Source organism: Xyrauchen texanus, chromosome 44 (assembly GCF_025860055.1).
Source record: "Xyrauchen texanus isolate HMW12.3.18 chromosome 44, RBS_HiC_50CHRs, whole genome shotgun sequence".
Lineage (NCBI taxonomy): Eukaryota > Metazoa > Chordata > Actinopteri > Cypriniformes > Catostomidae > Xyrauchen > Xyrauchen texanus.
Genome location: NC_068319.1, coordinates 18,743,292 through 18,759,765, shown reverse-complemented (window position 1 = coordinate 18,759,765; position 16,474 = coordinate 18,743,292). Strand labels below are relative to the sequence as shown.

At 39.2% G+C, this 16,474-nt stretch overlaps 1 protein-coding gene across 1 annotated transcript in view; it reads left to right on the top strand.

The window, feature by feature from the left end:
• The window catches only part of LOC127636587 (ephrin-B3-like), a 51,817-nt gene that overhangs the window by 11,413 nt on the left and 23,930 nt on the right, over positions 1-16,474 (top strand). The window contains exon 2 of the mRNA XM_052117209.1: positions 4,775-5,070. Coding sequence (XP_051973169.1) covers positions 4,775-5,070 — 296 coding nt within the window. The remainder of the gene's footprint in view (positions 1-4,774; positions 5,071-16,474) is intronic.

The window sequence follows — 16,474 nt, the reverse complement described above, 5'->3', positions numbered from 1 at the left end:
TGGTACTTTATGAAAACATTAATTAAAAAAATTAAGAACAGGGCAAAACTATGTAATGGAAATGGTCTGCACTTATATAGTGCCTTTTTAACCTTAACAGTATTCAAAGCGCTTTACACTGTGACTCATTCACCCATTCACACACACATGCATACACCAATGGTGGCAGAGCTGCCATGCAAGTTGCTAGCCAGCCATTGGGAGCAACTTGGGGTTCAGTGTCTTGCCCAAGGACACTTCGGCATGTGGAGTCATGTGGGCTGGGATTCAAACCACCAACTCTGTGATTAGTGGCCAACCCGCTCTACCAACTGAGCCAGTTCAATTGCTATTTATTTAACAGCTATAATAATCAAAACAAACAAAACTGAAGTTAAATTTAAAGTTAAAGCGAGTTTAAGAACGGATATCGTGACCATTCAAATGAAGGTCGCCATTAATTGGAAAATCACTATTTGTACTCAGCCCTAGTTTATGCCTCTCATCCACACTAGAACATCATTTTCCTCCATCGAAAATGGAGTGTATCAGAAAAAACTCCATTACCAATTACTATGGAAAATAACGATGGCATTAGGAAACTAAAAACTGAGATTTAATAACAATTCTCAACTGGAAATATGTATATCTCACAATATTTGTGTTTTTAAATTTGAAGATGCATTGGTCAGAATGTGATTTTATATGATTATGTAAAACAAAGTAGGAATACCCTCATCCTCTTTTGTCAAATAACATAATACTTGCCATGAAAGATTATGCATGGATTTGGGATTATGATTACGATGTGTTTTTTTAATACAGTGCAGTCATAACTCCTATTCAGTGTCTCTTATTATCTAGCTGGAAACTAATTTTGGGAAGCCCAGCATGGGCTCATGGGACAATGTTTTGTTGATCTGAGTGAAGTGGAGGTTTGTTGTTGAATTAAAGGGAAAAAACTGTGTATATTCAAAGCTTCTGACGGCCTTAGAAACTCAAGGGCAGCCCAAAGTCACTCCATCTCTGCAGTGCAAGTGTAAAGGAGTCCTGGGAATCAAACAAAGTCCCATCTCACAGACACACACACTCACTCCATCACACATACTCCCACGCACATCAGTATAGCAACCAGCAACCCCATCCACCCCAGGGTCGCATCGTTTAATCTAGCTGTCCACCTCTGACCTTTATTTAAACAGTGTGTCGAGATAGTCCCCTACCCATGTCACTTCATTTTGTATGGCTGACTTAAATCACACAGACACACACAGAGACACACAATTAGGTAAATATATCATGCAGACAAAAGGATTAAACAAACCTCTATAAATAACTAAACATACACAGAGAGTCTGATGAACTGAGTTCATCTTATATGGTCAGAGAGCATTTGCTGATGAGGTGTGTGTGTGTATATGTGTGTGTGTGTGGTCATCATAATTCACAACCTCTGGCAAATCGCTTGGCTGGATGAATACCACAGTATAAACCATAGGGCTACCCTGCTAAAAACCCCAGCATGAATTTCCATTTGGGTCCATACTGGTTAGTCCTGATTTGGTGCTAATCTAGCTGGTGTACCAGTATAGCTGTGCTGTGTTTTTCACAACTTTTGTTTGGTATTTTAAAAGGTTTATTATCAGATTACGATATTTGGCCTTGGTTGTTAACAGCTTATTAACAGCCCAATATCACATTGACTTACATTGCTCTTTGGTCACCTGTCTGTCTGTATGTCTGTCTATCTATCTGTCTATTTCTCTCTCTCTCTCTCTCTCGCTATGTAATGGTGTCTTACAAACTATGGTGTTGTTAATTGGACTTTTGCTTGCATGTCTCAGCCTGATAGAAATGTCACGCTGTTCTCTAAGCATTAGACACTTAACGGGGAGAGAGAGGGCTCTGCGAAATGGCTTTATCTGCAGCAGGGTTATTTGTGAGGTAAATTTTCTACTTCTGAAAAAGGCTTTATGTCTGAGTACAGCTGAAATGTCAGTCTGGTAAATGCCAAATGTCTTTCTTTATTCATTGAGGTAAAAGAGCCAGTTTAAGTGCTGTGTCTGAGCATTTGGCCTCAGATTGACTGAAAAAGCGCTATGAAATACTGAGTAATTTTGTTTATGTTGGGATCAAAGTTGCATTTTCAAAATGGTTGACACGTTTGCACATGGATATAATCTCTTCATTTACAGACTATTGTACATTATGAGGACCCTCCTTAGACTTCTGTTGACTTTATATTGAATTTTATGTCCCCTAACTTTTTCCCTAAACAGAAACCTTTTTGCATTTTCATAATTTCATTAAGGATATTTATGCTGCATTCCACTGAGGTCAGATGTGGGATATTCCTACTGGATATCTCCGATCTCTGACCATAAATGCGTTTCATGGCCCGATATTTGGAAGATGACATTTAAGAAAAAAAACCTGCAATGCTCCTGTTCGCTTTACAGGAGTTCGACTGTTACCAGAGATGTATCCCAGCAACCCAACTGATTAACAGATATCACGAGCATAGGCTAACATTTACAAGAAAGATGGATTTTGTCAAACAGGCCTACAATAAGACAGCCTGATCACAAACACAGAAAATTACAGATGTTGAGAATGAACGTGAGTGCGGGAGGCAGCCTAGAGTAATAATGAGTTACCACAAGCAAATATACATTTTGGAAATAAAACAAAAATTTACAAACTTCTCCGTGCACATTGGAGAAATAAAAAAAGTACGGCCACGCAAAATTTCGAAAATTCATAAAGGCTGATAATATATCACGCTTGCAAATTCCCTATGGATAATGCACTAACATGATGTAGAGTTCTATAATTGTATCCAACTGTATTTGCTGATTTGGATTAAAACGTCCCTTAAATACTTAATAGTATAAATTGTTCAATCTTTTTATTTTATTTATTTATATATACTGTAAATAAAATTGGAGTGTTGTGAATCTTAACTAAAGATGTTTACAGGTGTTTAAAGTACACTTATTAAAAGTAAAATAGCAATTAAAATAACGTTGTAAAGAAAAAGCATGATAAATGTAAAGAAAAAAACGAGAAAATGCAATCATTTATTTATTTTCGTTTTGTAAGATATTTATTTAATTCATAGAATAATGCTTTCATATTGCTGACATGTTACACTTTTCTCAAAGTATTTTCTGCTTATTTATTTATTAAAACATTGAAAATGCTTGAGTAGAGTGATAACTGGGCACAAATGTTGCTATGGTGGTGCAGATGCAGAGCAGATTTATTTCCAAGTGAATTAGGGTGCGAGAGAGGAGCGGAATATCTCATCCCGTCTTAATATCAGTCACACTATATGGTTTTGATGCTATTTTTCAGACACTGCCTGATTTTTCCCTGCGATGAGAGAAATCCTTTAGCATGCCTGAAATTTGTCTCAGATGGCAGAATCGTGGCCAAAATCATACAGTGTGCACCCGCCTTAAAATAAAATAAAAATGATCTTGAATACCTTTTCGTTTTTGATATTCTAGGGTGAATATGGGCAAAGTGGGACACTTTTGGAAATTTTACTTGACACTTTGAATTAAGAAAGCTTAGGATGTCTTCTACCTTAGTCAAAAGCAAAAATGAAATACTGGGAGTACAAACTTTGAAGACCCTCTATTGACCAGATTTCTTTTTTAAAGCAGTACTGGTAAAGTGGGACAGAGGGAAAATTATTCCAGAAAATGTCTACATTTATATTTTGTTTTATATATACTTATACACATTTACATCATAACATTAAGTTAACCTTTACTTTTTTATAACCTTAACAAGATGTGACGCAATGAATCAGGAGAGAGCTGCTGGTTGAACCCAAATGCAGTGTTTTAATGAAGAAGAAAAAAAAATACAAATAACACAAGGTTTGGAAAAAAAAAAAAAGGAACTATTTAGCTTCACTGCTACTATGGACAAGACTAGACCAGGAACAATTAAACACGAAGGTATAAATAGGGGCACAAATGAAGGCAAACGCAAAACAGCTGAACACAATGATGGGGACAGGTGAGGATGATGACTGGGCTTCTTGGGAAGTGTAGTACAGAAGGCAAATTTAAAATAAGAGTCTGGAAGAAAATGTAACTCTTTTTCCATTGTACATCTTGCAAATGCAGTCTAGAGGAACAATCATGATTTCAAGCTTGATTACACTTACTAGTAGTGTTCACAGAGTGCTACATGGCACTGGCACTGAAACACATGGATTAAACCACTGGAGTCATATGGACTACTTTTTTGGACACCATTCACTTGCATTGTATGGCCCTACAGAGCTGAGATATTCTTCTAAAAATGTGTTTGTGTTCTGCAGAAGAAGGAAAGTCAAACACATCTGGAATGGCATGTGTGTGGGTAAATGATGAGAGACGTTTCATTTTTGGGTGAACTATCCCTTCAATTGTTTACTCCCCAAAGATTAGTTTAGTAATGATTTATAATAATTTAAGGAAATACATGTGGGAACAATGTGGATCATGTTTAAATGTCCTTCGTCACTTTACCCATATCACCCTATATTATACATTTTGCAACATTTACAATCCACATTAAATAAAAACGAGAAAAAAAATCCAAAACTATAATAACACTGATTTACATTTTGAGTAATGAAAAAAATGGGCAGTTTCAGCATCGAATAGTACTGGCGGCCTCACATGCACCTACATGCAAGCAAATTTCATACTGTCAATCTCAGTTTCCAAAGAGACAATCATTACTCGTTCTTTTCTCAATCATTTTTCATCTTTCTCTCTCTCTGATTTTGCAGGTTTGGAGATGAGAGAGGGTATATTCTGTACCCTCAAATAGGAGACCGTTTGGATCTGGTGTGTCCTGCCACAAGTCCCCTGGGACCAAACTCCCCTCAAGAGTACGAGTATTATAAACTGTACTTGGTGTCTTCACGTGAGCAGGCTGATAAGTGTGAGGTGATGGGTGCTCCAAACCTTTTGCTCACCTGCGACAAACCCAACAGCGATATGAGGTTTACCATCAAGTTTCAGGAGTATTCACCCAACCTGTGGGGTTATGAGTTCAAGAACTTACAAGACTACTACATAATAGGTAAGTGTATATATGTGTGTATGTGCCCTAACACCTTAAAGTCCCTCTCCAGTCACTGGTTTCACCCCTACATCCTTGTTAATCAAAATTACATATTTAGGTTTTTTCCATGAAAATAATCCCTTCATGGCTTAAAATGGCTTAGATATTTAATTTAATATGCACAGATCTATGAATAGGCAAATTAGTCCCCACCTCCATCTCCACTCACCCCTGCACTGCTCATCTGCAGCTCCGGCTACCTGCTCAGGCAAATGGTAATATTGGAGTAATTCAGCCATATATGTTTGAACCGGAAACTTATTCTGAAGAAGAAAAGCGAATTGTACAGGGTCGCCTACAAGTTGCTGTATCACAATGGTAATGCATTTTATGTATCGGTTTCTACAACCTTAGAAACGTAAGTTATGTAATGGAATAGATAACATGATCCTTCGATTTGACTACCTTATGAAGCAGCTAATAATGTGTTGCTAATGTGTTGCTTCGGCACCTCTGACAAGTTAGCTACCTTGTAAAGATAAATATCCAGATGTGCCATTGGGAACAATTCTTTGAACACCACTGAAAGTCTGTGGAGAAAGGCATATAGTTCATCATAACTAATATTGTAATATACAATATGTATCTGTATTGAGTAACGTTTACCGTAACTTTCTTCATCAACATACCAAAGCCATATAACATTTCCTGTCAGCATTTGACATGAATCATCATGTAACTTGATATGCTAACTTTGGCTAAATTTATCGATCACACTTCAGATTTGTTGGACACAAGAAAATGAAACTTACCGGTTGACCAACATGTTGGCTTGTACTCTCTGTGTCCCCAGGATAAATTGATGGAACCGCGTTGTGCTTCAATACAAGTTTAGTGGCAAAACCCATCTGTTTTTAGGTAAAATTTTCAAAACAGTTCTCTGTAAAATGACTTCTTCAAACCAAAGTTTTCTCTGGAAGTTTTGTTGGGACATAAAGATTTTTCCAAACAAACTGCACCCTCTCAGTGAGGCTGAGATCTGAAAATCTCAGATTTTCAGATCCTATAAAAAGCTCATGAAAGCTCACCATTTGTCCTTTCACAACTTTGCATCCGAAAACAGAAAATGACTTGCAAAATACAGATATGTAGTTTAACCTGGCTTCTCCTCATACCCCTTACTTTACAGTAGCATATGCTATTGATATGGAAAGCCCCACCCCGCAAGTTGACGGGATTGGTTCTTTGGTACAGTGCAGTTCCAAGGCGAAAATGCTCAGACATGGTGTTGACTGCTGATTTCACTCATGTTATGTCTTCTAGCATATAAAGAATATCATATGGACATGCAAACAAGGTTAAAAACTTGATTTTCACTGGAGGGGGTACTTTTATAAACTACGGCACCCCTTTTATAGTGTTTTCGAGGTGAGTTTCTGGTGCCCCTCTAGGGTCAGATGGTTCCCCCTAGGGAGTTGGTGCCCTAGACAGAATGCACAATATGCATATAGGGAGCGGCGTTACTGAGTATTCCACCCTACTGGTAATGAAAGTGAAGTCTTGACTACATACAAAACCTCTAATTCTTGCTATATTTTTTAGATGATAGTAAGCTGACATGACTAGTCTTGTGGGACTCCTCACGTAGTGGATGTCCACTCAGATTTATAGTTGCCTATGTTCATATAGTAACCTCTCCCTTAATATGACCTGAACCATCTGAGACTGTCCTAGAGAGCCCTACCCAGTATTTTATTCTGTCTAGAAGTTTATTGTGGTCAATATTCTCAAAGGCAGCACTGAGATCTAGTAATACCAGCACTGATATTTTGCCTGAATCAAATTAAAATAAAAGAATGTAGTCTTCAAATGTTTTTCCTAAACAGTGCTTCAAGTTTTTAAAATAATAAATCAAAAGCTATAGAGTAATAAAATAGAGAACAGAGTAAACAGTGCTTTAAGTTTTTTAGTAACCGCAGCAATTAAACATTAAAATGGTGAAATAAAAACTATAAATATAACTACTTAAATTATTAACAATCTTACTGTGTGACTATTAGATTTATAGTACATTAATACAGATTCAATGCAGTCAGAATATCACTGAAAAGCTTACATGTCACTGAAATTCATCATGGGCTTAAATTTGTCCAGCCATGGACTGTGAGTGCTTTTTTCTTTTTCTTGTCAATATTACCGTTTTAATTAATATTAAAGATAGGCTTATAACAGCTCTATAACAGGTCTATTATGCTGCATTACGTAATACATTAATTACTGTGTTTACATGAATCACATCAATATGGGCATTTCAATTAAGCAACGCACTGAAATGTTCACGCGTGCAGTTGCATTTATGACGATACATATTTTTAACAGATGGCTATTAAAATATTAAATATTAAACAGAACCACTGCCCTACCTTTAAACGGATGCAACAAGCAATAAAAGCACTTTTTCTTTCTTCATGTAAATCTGAGTCCTAACCAACCCAGACCTTGACTTGACGAGATTTGTTGGTATTCTGTAATGTTGCACTGGGTTGCCCACGCACTGCAAAATCTCATTGGTCCAAAATACAGCTTCATTTAATATAGTAAACATCATATGTTCTGACCATGTTGCAGTGTGTTTTCACTTTCTCACTTGTGTGTATGGAAAACAGTAGTTGCTCCTCCTATTTTTAACTAAACAAATATTAGCGACTGAAGAATTAAAAACATTCAGGAATTTTTTATAAACCACTGTCTCTATCTGGACTGTAATGTATTGTTTGAATGTGTGCTTCAGCCATGGTGCTCATGCAGATAATGCAGGTTCGAGTTCTACCTTTTACGTTTCCCTACTCTGTCCTGTAATTTCTTTTCACTCTTTACTTTGAGTATGTAATTAAAAAAAGAGATGAAAGCCCAAAAATAAGATTGTTAATAAAGTCATAATTTCCACTATAAAAATTATTGGAATGGACAAGGATTTTAGGAATATTTGCTAATTACCAAAGTAAAGTATACCCACAGGGGTTCTGTCCCATCACATTTACCTCATATTTGTTCCACCAAAAGATAAATTCATAGATAAAACAGAGAATATGTGTTTTGCTGTTTTTTTCCCTAGAGAAATCACTTTTAATTAACCTATTATGGCAGCGACAATATGCCTGTAATGAGAAAGGGAAAGACGTTGGTTGCGTTGGTTGCTGTGCGGATTTGCTCACGCTCATGATTATGTGGATCTTAATTGGCTGTAAAGGGCCTATAAGGCTCAAGGGCATTTAAGAGGAGCAAGACACTACTGCCCAACCAACAACAAACACACATGCAACATAACCTTAGGCACACGTGTGTTTTTATATATATATCATTATTGAATTTTTTTTCACAATTTAGAAAAAAAAAAGTCATCAACACTATGGAACAGAATAAATGGAACTATGGGAATTATGTTGTGACTAAACATCAAACTAAAATCCAAAATAAATAAAAACTGTGTTATATTTTAGCATCTTCAAAGTAGTCACCCTTTGCCTAGAATTTGCAGAAATGTACTCTTGACATTTTCTCAACCAACTTCTTGAGGTATCACACTGGGATGCTTTATAAACAGTATTGTAGTTCTCATCTAGTTAGTCATGTTTATCAAGTTAGTCAAATTTCCGTGCTGACGATATTTTAATTTTGCGCAAACATATGCTATTTTCTGTGTAAAAAAATTACAACATCAAATGGTTACTGATATACGTAAAAGTAGATGACTGAAACGATAAGTGAGAACAATGTAGGTTTATGTTGTAGTGTTTGACAGTTATCACGTGCCGGCTCACATGTGTTGGGTCTGGTTTACCTCAAAACTGCATAGTCTGTTCCAGTCTCCTGTTTGTAGACAAGGTCCAGGCCATTTCAGTGGGTAGTTCAGTGTTGTTGCGGGAGGGACACAATATCTCGTTCCCTCCAACTGGGAACGGAGTTCACGAAAGTAACCAGGATGTTCCCTATCTGTCATTCACTTGATGCTGTGTCGATGTAGTGACACTAGGGGTCCCTATACAAAATGCCACGACTAGCTGAACTGTGTTACGTGGACTGGCGGTGCGAGACGGGCAGACCATGGTGTGCCACGTAGCCAGCGCACCCGGCCATCACGTAACCTCCCCCAATGCTCTTACGGGCATCGTACGGTCCCCTGCACCTCAGTGACAAGTCGACTGCCCAAAAATGTTGACCGGCTGCCCAAAAATGTGGACCGGCTGCCCTAGCCGTGACCTCTTCTCTTTTTTTCTCCTCAAAAGGAATAAAAATGGTTCAGCTGGGGGTCATATAGTCTCTGCTCATCAGGGGGGTGTCACTCCCAAGGGGAGAACACCGGAGATGGTGGGCAAGTTGCGACATGCGACGGGAGCTCATGCTACCTTGGCGGTTGATGTATGCTACCATCGTTGTGTTATCCATTACAACACCTGCTTGCCCTGGATCAACGGCCAAAGCCTCTTCTGGGCGAGCAATACTGCCAGCAACTCGAGGCAGTTGATGTGCCAACGCAGTTGTGGGCCAGTCTAGGAACAGGCGGCTGCGTGCCCATTGCACATGGTGCCCCTGCCCAACTTGGAGGTGTCTATTGTGACAGCAGTGCACCTGGAGACCTGCTGTAGGGGAACCCCTGCCCATAGAAAGGCCAGGTCTGTCCAAGGGCTGAGCAGATGGTGGCAGACCGACGTGACGAGCAAGCGATGTGCTACATGGCACCATGCTCATCTCGGGCCTCGAGTCTGAAGCCAGTGCTGAAGCGGTCTCATATGCATCAATCCGAATGGCGTGACCACCGCCGAGGACGCCATATGCCCCAGGAGCCTCTGAAATTGTTTCAGTGGAACCGCCGTTCTCTGCCTGAACACCTTCATACAGTTCAGCGCCGTCTGCATCTGCTTCCAGCGGGTGGCTCCACGCAAGGGCCGGCCTACTGGGGCGGGCTGTGGTGGAGCCGGTGTTGTCGCCGCAGGGGGATGCCCTAGGCCACGAGCAGACGAGGTGCAGGATATTGAGAGCAGAGGAGCCCATGAAATGGATCCAAGCAGTGAAAGGTGCCCGCCATGATCTCGTGCACTCATCATTCACCTCCGGGGGAAAAAGGAACCGGGGCAGGGCGCGGCTCTGGGCCCTGGAACCAATCGTCGAGCCAGGAGGGTTCAGGGGGGAGTGGAGGGCTCCACTCCAGCCCGACGCTCGCAGGGCAAGCATGGCCACCAGCTCTGTGCCAGCCTGCAACTGGGTGACCGCACAACGTCGAATCCAGCTGAATCCTCGGCATCAGTCTGGACAAGCCCGTTTTCCGAAGTTGTGATCGAGAGCTCATCCTCTTCGCGAGCACCGAACGAGATCGCGAACTCGCCCTGAGACGAGCTGGCGGTCTCATCCCAGAACTCAACCGGGTCACACGAGCGTACTGGGGAATGGGAGGTCCGTGGGGGGTTTCCCATCAGAGAAGCTTCCATTGAGGTCCCCAAATCACCCCCAGTGCTAACCGCCGCAGCCTCATACCTGTAGGTATAAGGACAGAGGCGGGGAGCAGCTCGGGTGGATTTCCCTCTGATGAAGGAAAGCCGTGACCACAAAGTTGCCATGGTCATGTTCTTGCAATGAGGACATGACCCATCCACGAAAGATGTCTCCGCGTGGGCAGCATCCAAGCATGTGAGACCCCGATCGTGGCCGTCAGAAGCGGAGAGGAAGCGACCGTAACCAGGAATAATACACAGACGGAAAGGCATTTTAAAAAATATGCTCTGACAGTGCCACTCTTTTAGTAGGAAAATATACTCTTTTATTAGGAAGAATATATGCTTTTTTTTTTTGCTGAAGCTCCCATGGGTGATCTCTGCACACCACCAGTGCAAGAGGGGGAGAAACAGCTGTAATGTGCTGTATATCCAACAGCTTACTTTCAGAGGTGAATGGATTTGGCAGAAGAATTCAGTTTGCTGAACACAACCACTCGGCTCCGAAGAAAAAATCTGAATGAGTGGTTGCAAGCCAGCTCCTTTTATTCCTGTATGTCCGGGGGTACTTAAGAATTATGGAGGCCACTGTGCTTTTGGGAACCTTCAATGCAGCAGATATGTTTTGTAGCCTTTTCTCACATGTTGTATGTTCTCAGCACACAATCCTGTCTCTGAGCTCTGCAGGCGGTTCCTTTGACCTCATGGCTTGGTTTTTGCTTTGATATGCATTTTCAGCTGTGAGAACTTATATAGACAGGTGTGTGCCTTTCCGAATCATGTCCAATTAATTGAATTTGCCACAGGTGGACTCCAATCAATGTGTAAAAACATCCTAAAGATGATCCAGTGAAATGGGATGGACCTGAGCTAAATGTCACAGCAAAGGGTCTGAATACTTATTTCAGTTTTTTCTTTTTAATAAACTTGCAAAGATATAAAAAATAAGATTTTTGTTTTGTTATTATGGGATATGGAGTGTAGATTGATGTAAAGAAAAACAATTATTTAAAGCATTTTAGCACAAGGATGCAACATAAAATGTGGAAAATAAAGGAAGGGGTCTGAACACTTTCTGAATGCACTGTATTGACAGATGGTGTGTAGCCTTTTTTTTGTTTTCTTGGTAATCTAGGTACAACTAAACTAATAATGTACTGTATTAGTACTGCTCTAGTTCTTTTCATCAAGGTACTGTAGACAAAAAAATTTAATACACATAGAATAAATTCATTCATCGGTTTCTATATAAATTCAGCATTGATTTATTTAATATCATTGTTTCATTTCTTATCTTATCAGCACATTGTACTCTCTAATTTTAAAATAGAATGTCTTTAATGTCATTATTCTTTCATTTAGTTCTAACTGATTACCATTTGTAAATGAGGCCATGAAACACCAGAGCTGGAACCAGAACAATGCTCTAAAAATACAGTCTCTGCTTAGAACAAACCAAAATGGAAAACATTTCATTCATAATCCCTGGTATTAATATACGATAAAAGCACAGTTAGTTTGAGAAAGCCTTTGTGGCTTTGTTTTGGTGTGTGTGGCTGAGAGGGGTGCTTTTAGCTGGTGCTTGTTTCCCCTGTGATCCAGACTGTTTGAAGCAGAGATCTTCTCCTTGCTGAGTGTGTATCAAACGCTCGGAGGTTTTTTTGTCAAAACTTTGATCACTGGGCACTAACTCAGTTCCCAGGGGAGCACTTTACCCTTAAAACTGCTCAAAAAACCCACTGCATTAGAATCCCACTCTAAAACCTCCCCTCTGCCATCATGTTCTGCCAAACACACACTCTCAGTCAATAGTTCACAGTAGGAGGGGCGCATGCGTGTTGTGTGTGTGTGTGTATGCACGAATCATTGCTGGGAGATAATTTTTAAATGTTAAAGGTAAGATTAAGGGTGCATTTACCATGTGCATATGCGTTTGGCATTGTTTGCTCAGCCTAAAGTTTTTCTGCGATTTTTCTGTATTTCCCCTTTGAATATCTGTGTGTGCATGTATGTGTGTTTGTGTCACGCTGGATTAGACTTGTGGTGAGGGTTTGTTAATTATTGAAGGGGTCTTGTTGGTTTATTTATCAAGGTTAAGCTGAAATATTAGAGATGAACCCTACTCCAATCCTACCCTGTTTGTGTGTGTGTGTGTGTGTGTGTGTGTGTGTGTGTGTGTTCCACCCATTTTGATGTAACCGTGTAATACTGCAAGTGAGCAGCACAGTGACTACGTTTACATGGACACCATAAAGCGGCTTATTGCGATAAAGCGGTTTATTGCCATTTCCGTTTACATGCACTGTATATAAGTGGTGTTCTCTTTACTTGGGTAGGGCAGGAGTACTCAAGGACTCGATGAAACAGATGATTGATAGTGATCAAGCATTATGTGACTTTTTACTTAATTCACTCAGTGACAATTACCTGACAACTAAACACAAACGTGTCAAAGAGGGAGCTTCATTTTGAGATTTATTATGTTGTGACTTTGAGGGGTACATTGATTATCAGAGACTTCTCATGGCAAACAAACTGATATGACGCTGCAATGCTATCGTTACAATAAACATGCTTTATTATCATTTTATTTAAGAACTTTGGCTCGTTAATGGATATTATTTAATAAAAGTGATTGTCACTGACTAAACCTCCCTGCCCTGCGTGACGTAACACACACCTGCATCTCGACGAAATTAATGAAGATTTCCACTTGAGTTTCCAAGTTAGATATTCGATATAGTGTCATTCCGTTGCACTTTCCTCAGTTGAAATGTGGAAATTCAGACTCTCCGAGTTGAGTGGAACGCTTCATGAATCACTGCAACAACAATACAGCGCATCGCGGCTTTCCTCACAAGAGCGAACATTTGGGGAACACAATGCAGCATCTTCAAAACTAAACTTCAACTCAACACGCATATTAAAATGCAGTGGTTATGGCATCTCCTGTTATTTGAAAATAGACGGTTCAGAGAGTCACTAAAATAACTGGTGTGCACTTACTAAGATTACTATGGTAACCTGAAGGAAGAACAGACAGGCGCGCGTTGTGCACATTCTTTCAGAATTGGGCAGCGAATCTTCACATAATGACAAAATATGATGCATTATGCAATCTTCTGTACATTTTGTAACACTATTTTATAACAGCCTATAATAATGAATAGACGATTCAGTGGAACAACAAGATGCAATGCAGCAGCCATAGACATTTGTAAGACATGTTATTATATATACAGTTATTAACATGTAATTGCACCTTGAGTACTCGATGAGTGCTCGATGAGTTACTGCTGGAATAAAATCAGTAACTCCTCTCCACCTCGTCTATAAGCAAAGACTAAAATAAAGCAATTAAATATGAATTATATAGATTCTGAAAAAAAAAAAGATTTCAAAAATCGCCAATATCGCATGCTATTACATTTACATATTTTTATCTCGGCGGTAACATTTAGCATACCTGACTGTACAGTATAAAGCCAAGTCATAATGTAAACATATACAATTACATTTTACACAGACCTCAAGCTGATCTCTTAGTTGCAATGTTCAGTGCGTGTGTGTGTATGTTTGTGTGTGGGTATTTCTGTGTGTGTTTGTATGTCTGACATGCTGAGCCAGTAAGTTTGCATTTTGATGGCTATGAGTAGTGACAGGTCCCTCCCAAATTAGGTCAGCAATCATAGCCCCACACAACACTACGGTTGGTGTGTAAACGTGTATGTGTAGCCATGTGTGTGTCAAAGCTTTGAGTCTGTGTTTACCCTGTGACTGTGTCCGTCTGAGTTTCCAGCTATATTCCTATTTCTGCATGTGTCGGCCCATCTGATCTTAGCCGTGTGTGTGCTTATATACGTCCCAGATAAAGATAATGCTGTAGGTCTCAGGTTAACGGGATAAACAAGGTTTAACACAATGATTCATTAACCTTCTGGTATCCACAACTGTTCATAAAGTCATTATACACACAAACATGCACACATGAACATAAGAACACACAAACTGGAATTGTGCACATATAGAAGGAAAGCGAGTATTACAAACATATGATCTTGATAAATACCCTATGGACTTGCATAGACAAGTGCACACAAAGACACACTGTTACCGTTGTATTTCATCACATGAACATTTAATTTGATTGCATGTTGCTAAAGTTTCCACACGGGGAACAATAATGCTCAGAGTGACATAAACAAGCACTCACACATACACATGCAGCAGCAGGGGTGAATAAAGACTCTTTTGATGGATGGACGTGTGAGCAGAGGGAGGGAGATTACCGTGTGAGGGATTGTGGGAATTCTCCTCACCAGCTGTTCACTAGAGACCGAGAGAAGATGAAGGGATGTATGGACAGAGGAAGAGGGGGATGGAGAGAATAGTGTTGAAGCCCCATGTGGAGAAATTGTATGTTTATCTTGAAGAAGGCTTTGAGGAGTAGATGTGGAAATATTATTGAACACAAACATCTCCTTCACATGTCCAGTGTCTAGCCAAGACTGTAGGTTATTTTGTGTCTACTTCTTTTGTATTCCTTCACATATTCCTGCTTCCTCCTCTGAGTATCTGTACCACATATATACACACACATACACACACTGCAGAACTCTTAACGGCTTTGCATTGTGGTTTCAGTGGGATTTGTGGGTGATGGCTGGAGCTTAGATCTGTACAGTTGTGGCATATTTAAAAAAGATCAGGGGGAAGATTCATGAAAATGTTTTAAGAAAAAAGTTCTAAGGATAAATTATAAGAATTTTGTCAATTTTACTAATTGCAATTCTTGAAAAATTCTTAAGAATTTCTAAAATATTTTCTTAAGAACATCTTAATTTTTTTCTTAAGAAGAAAAAGACAGGCTTTGACATTGTCTGATTAGCCTGCTCATGGGCTTGCCTTGTCTAAATTGCCTACAACAGTTTCAATACTTCAACACTGGTAAACTGTAACAATAAATTTATCTTTTTAACTTTTTCGTTTTCAAATAGCAAACACCTCGCAATAATTATTTTGAATGTAATGTGCGTGAGATGTGTTAGTTTAACAACACGGCCCATCATAGGAGAATTTACTTGCTGCTAACCATTTGATATATATATATATTAATTTGACATGGAGGAATATAAAAGAAACAAAAACTTTTTTAGACAAGAGTTTCTGGTTAAGGAAATTACTGCAAGGAAAAAGTTCTCCTTGGGAAGCTTGATGATAATATCACATCGGAAAATAAGAGGCAGGTAAATGGGAATGAGTGGTGGAAGCTGTCTCCGCTGTGGCCGACTCCGATAGGGATGTGGATTGGAGGTGAAAAAGAGTCTCAGCTTTGTATCATTATAATTATAATGTTTCTATGAACTCTAAACATTTACATGGTTTGAAAGCTGAAACTTAAAATATCATTAAACACAAAACAGTCAAAAAGATGTTTGGTCTAAAATCCCATTTCTACATAAACAGCCCATTGCGACTTCAGACTCAACATGAACAATCCAGTAAATCTTACCTTTTAGAATTTTAGAAGTGTGAGGTTATACTAACTTTAAGATGTTATTTACGATGATTTTTAAGAAAAACAAATTAGAGAAATGTAATGCTTCTTAAGTTTCTATTAGTTTCTTAAGAAAAAAGATAAGAACTTTCTTAAGAATTTTTTTTTTTTCGGGAATACAATATATTCTTAACTTTTTTCTTAAGTTAAATGAAAAGATATTTAAGAAAAAAATTCTTCTTAAGAACGTTTCGTGAATCCGGCCTCTGATCATAATGCGGCATGTGCCAATCAGAGAACGGTATATGCCTGTACAGAGTGAAAGTGGAGTGGAGCTGTGTGAATTTTGCCTGTAGCAAGGAGCAATTTTTGTCCAACATCAGCATTTTCTCTTGCCCTGAGATTGCTCTGGAACTGCTCACAAGCAAAACACATG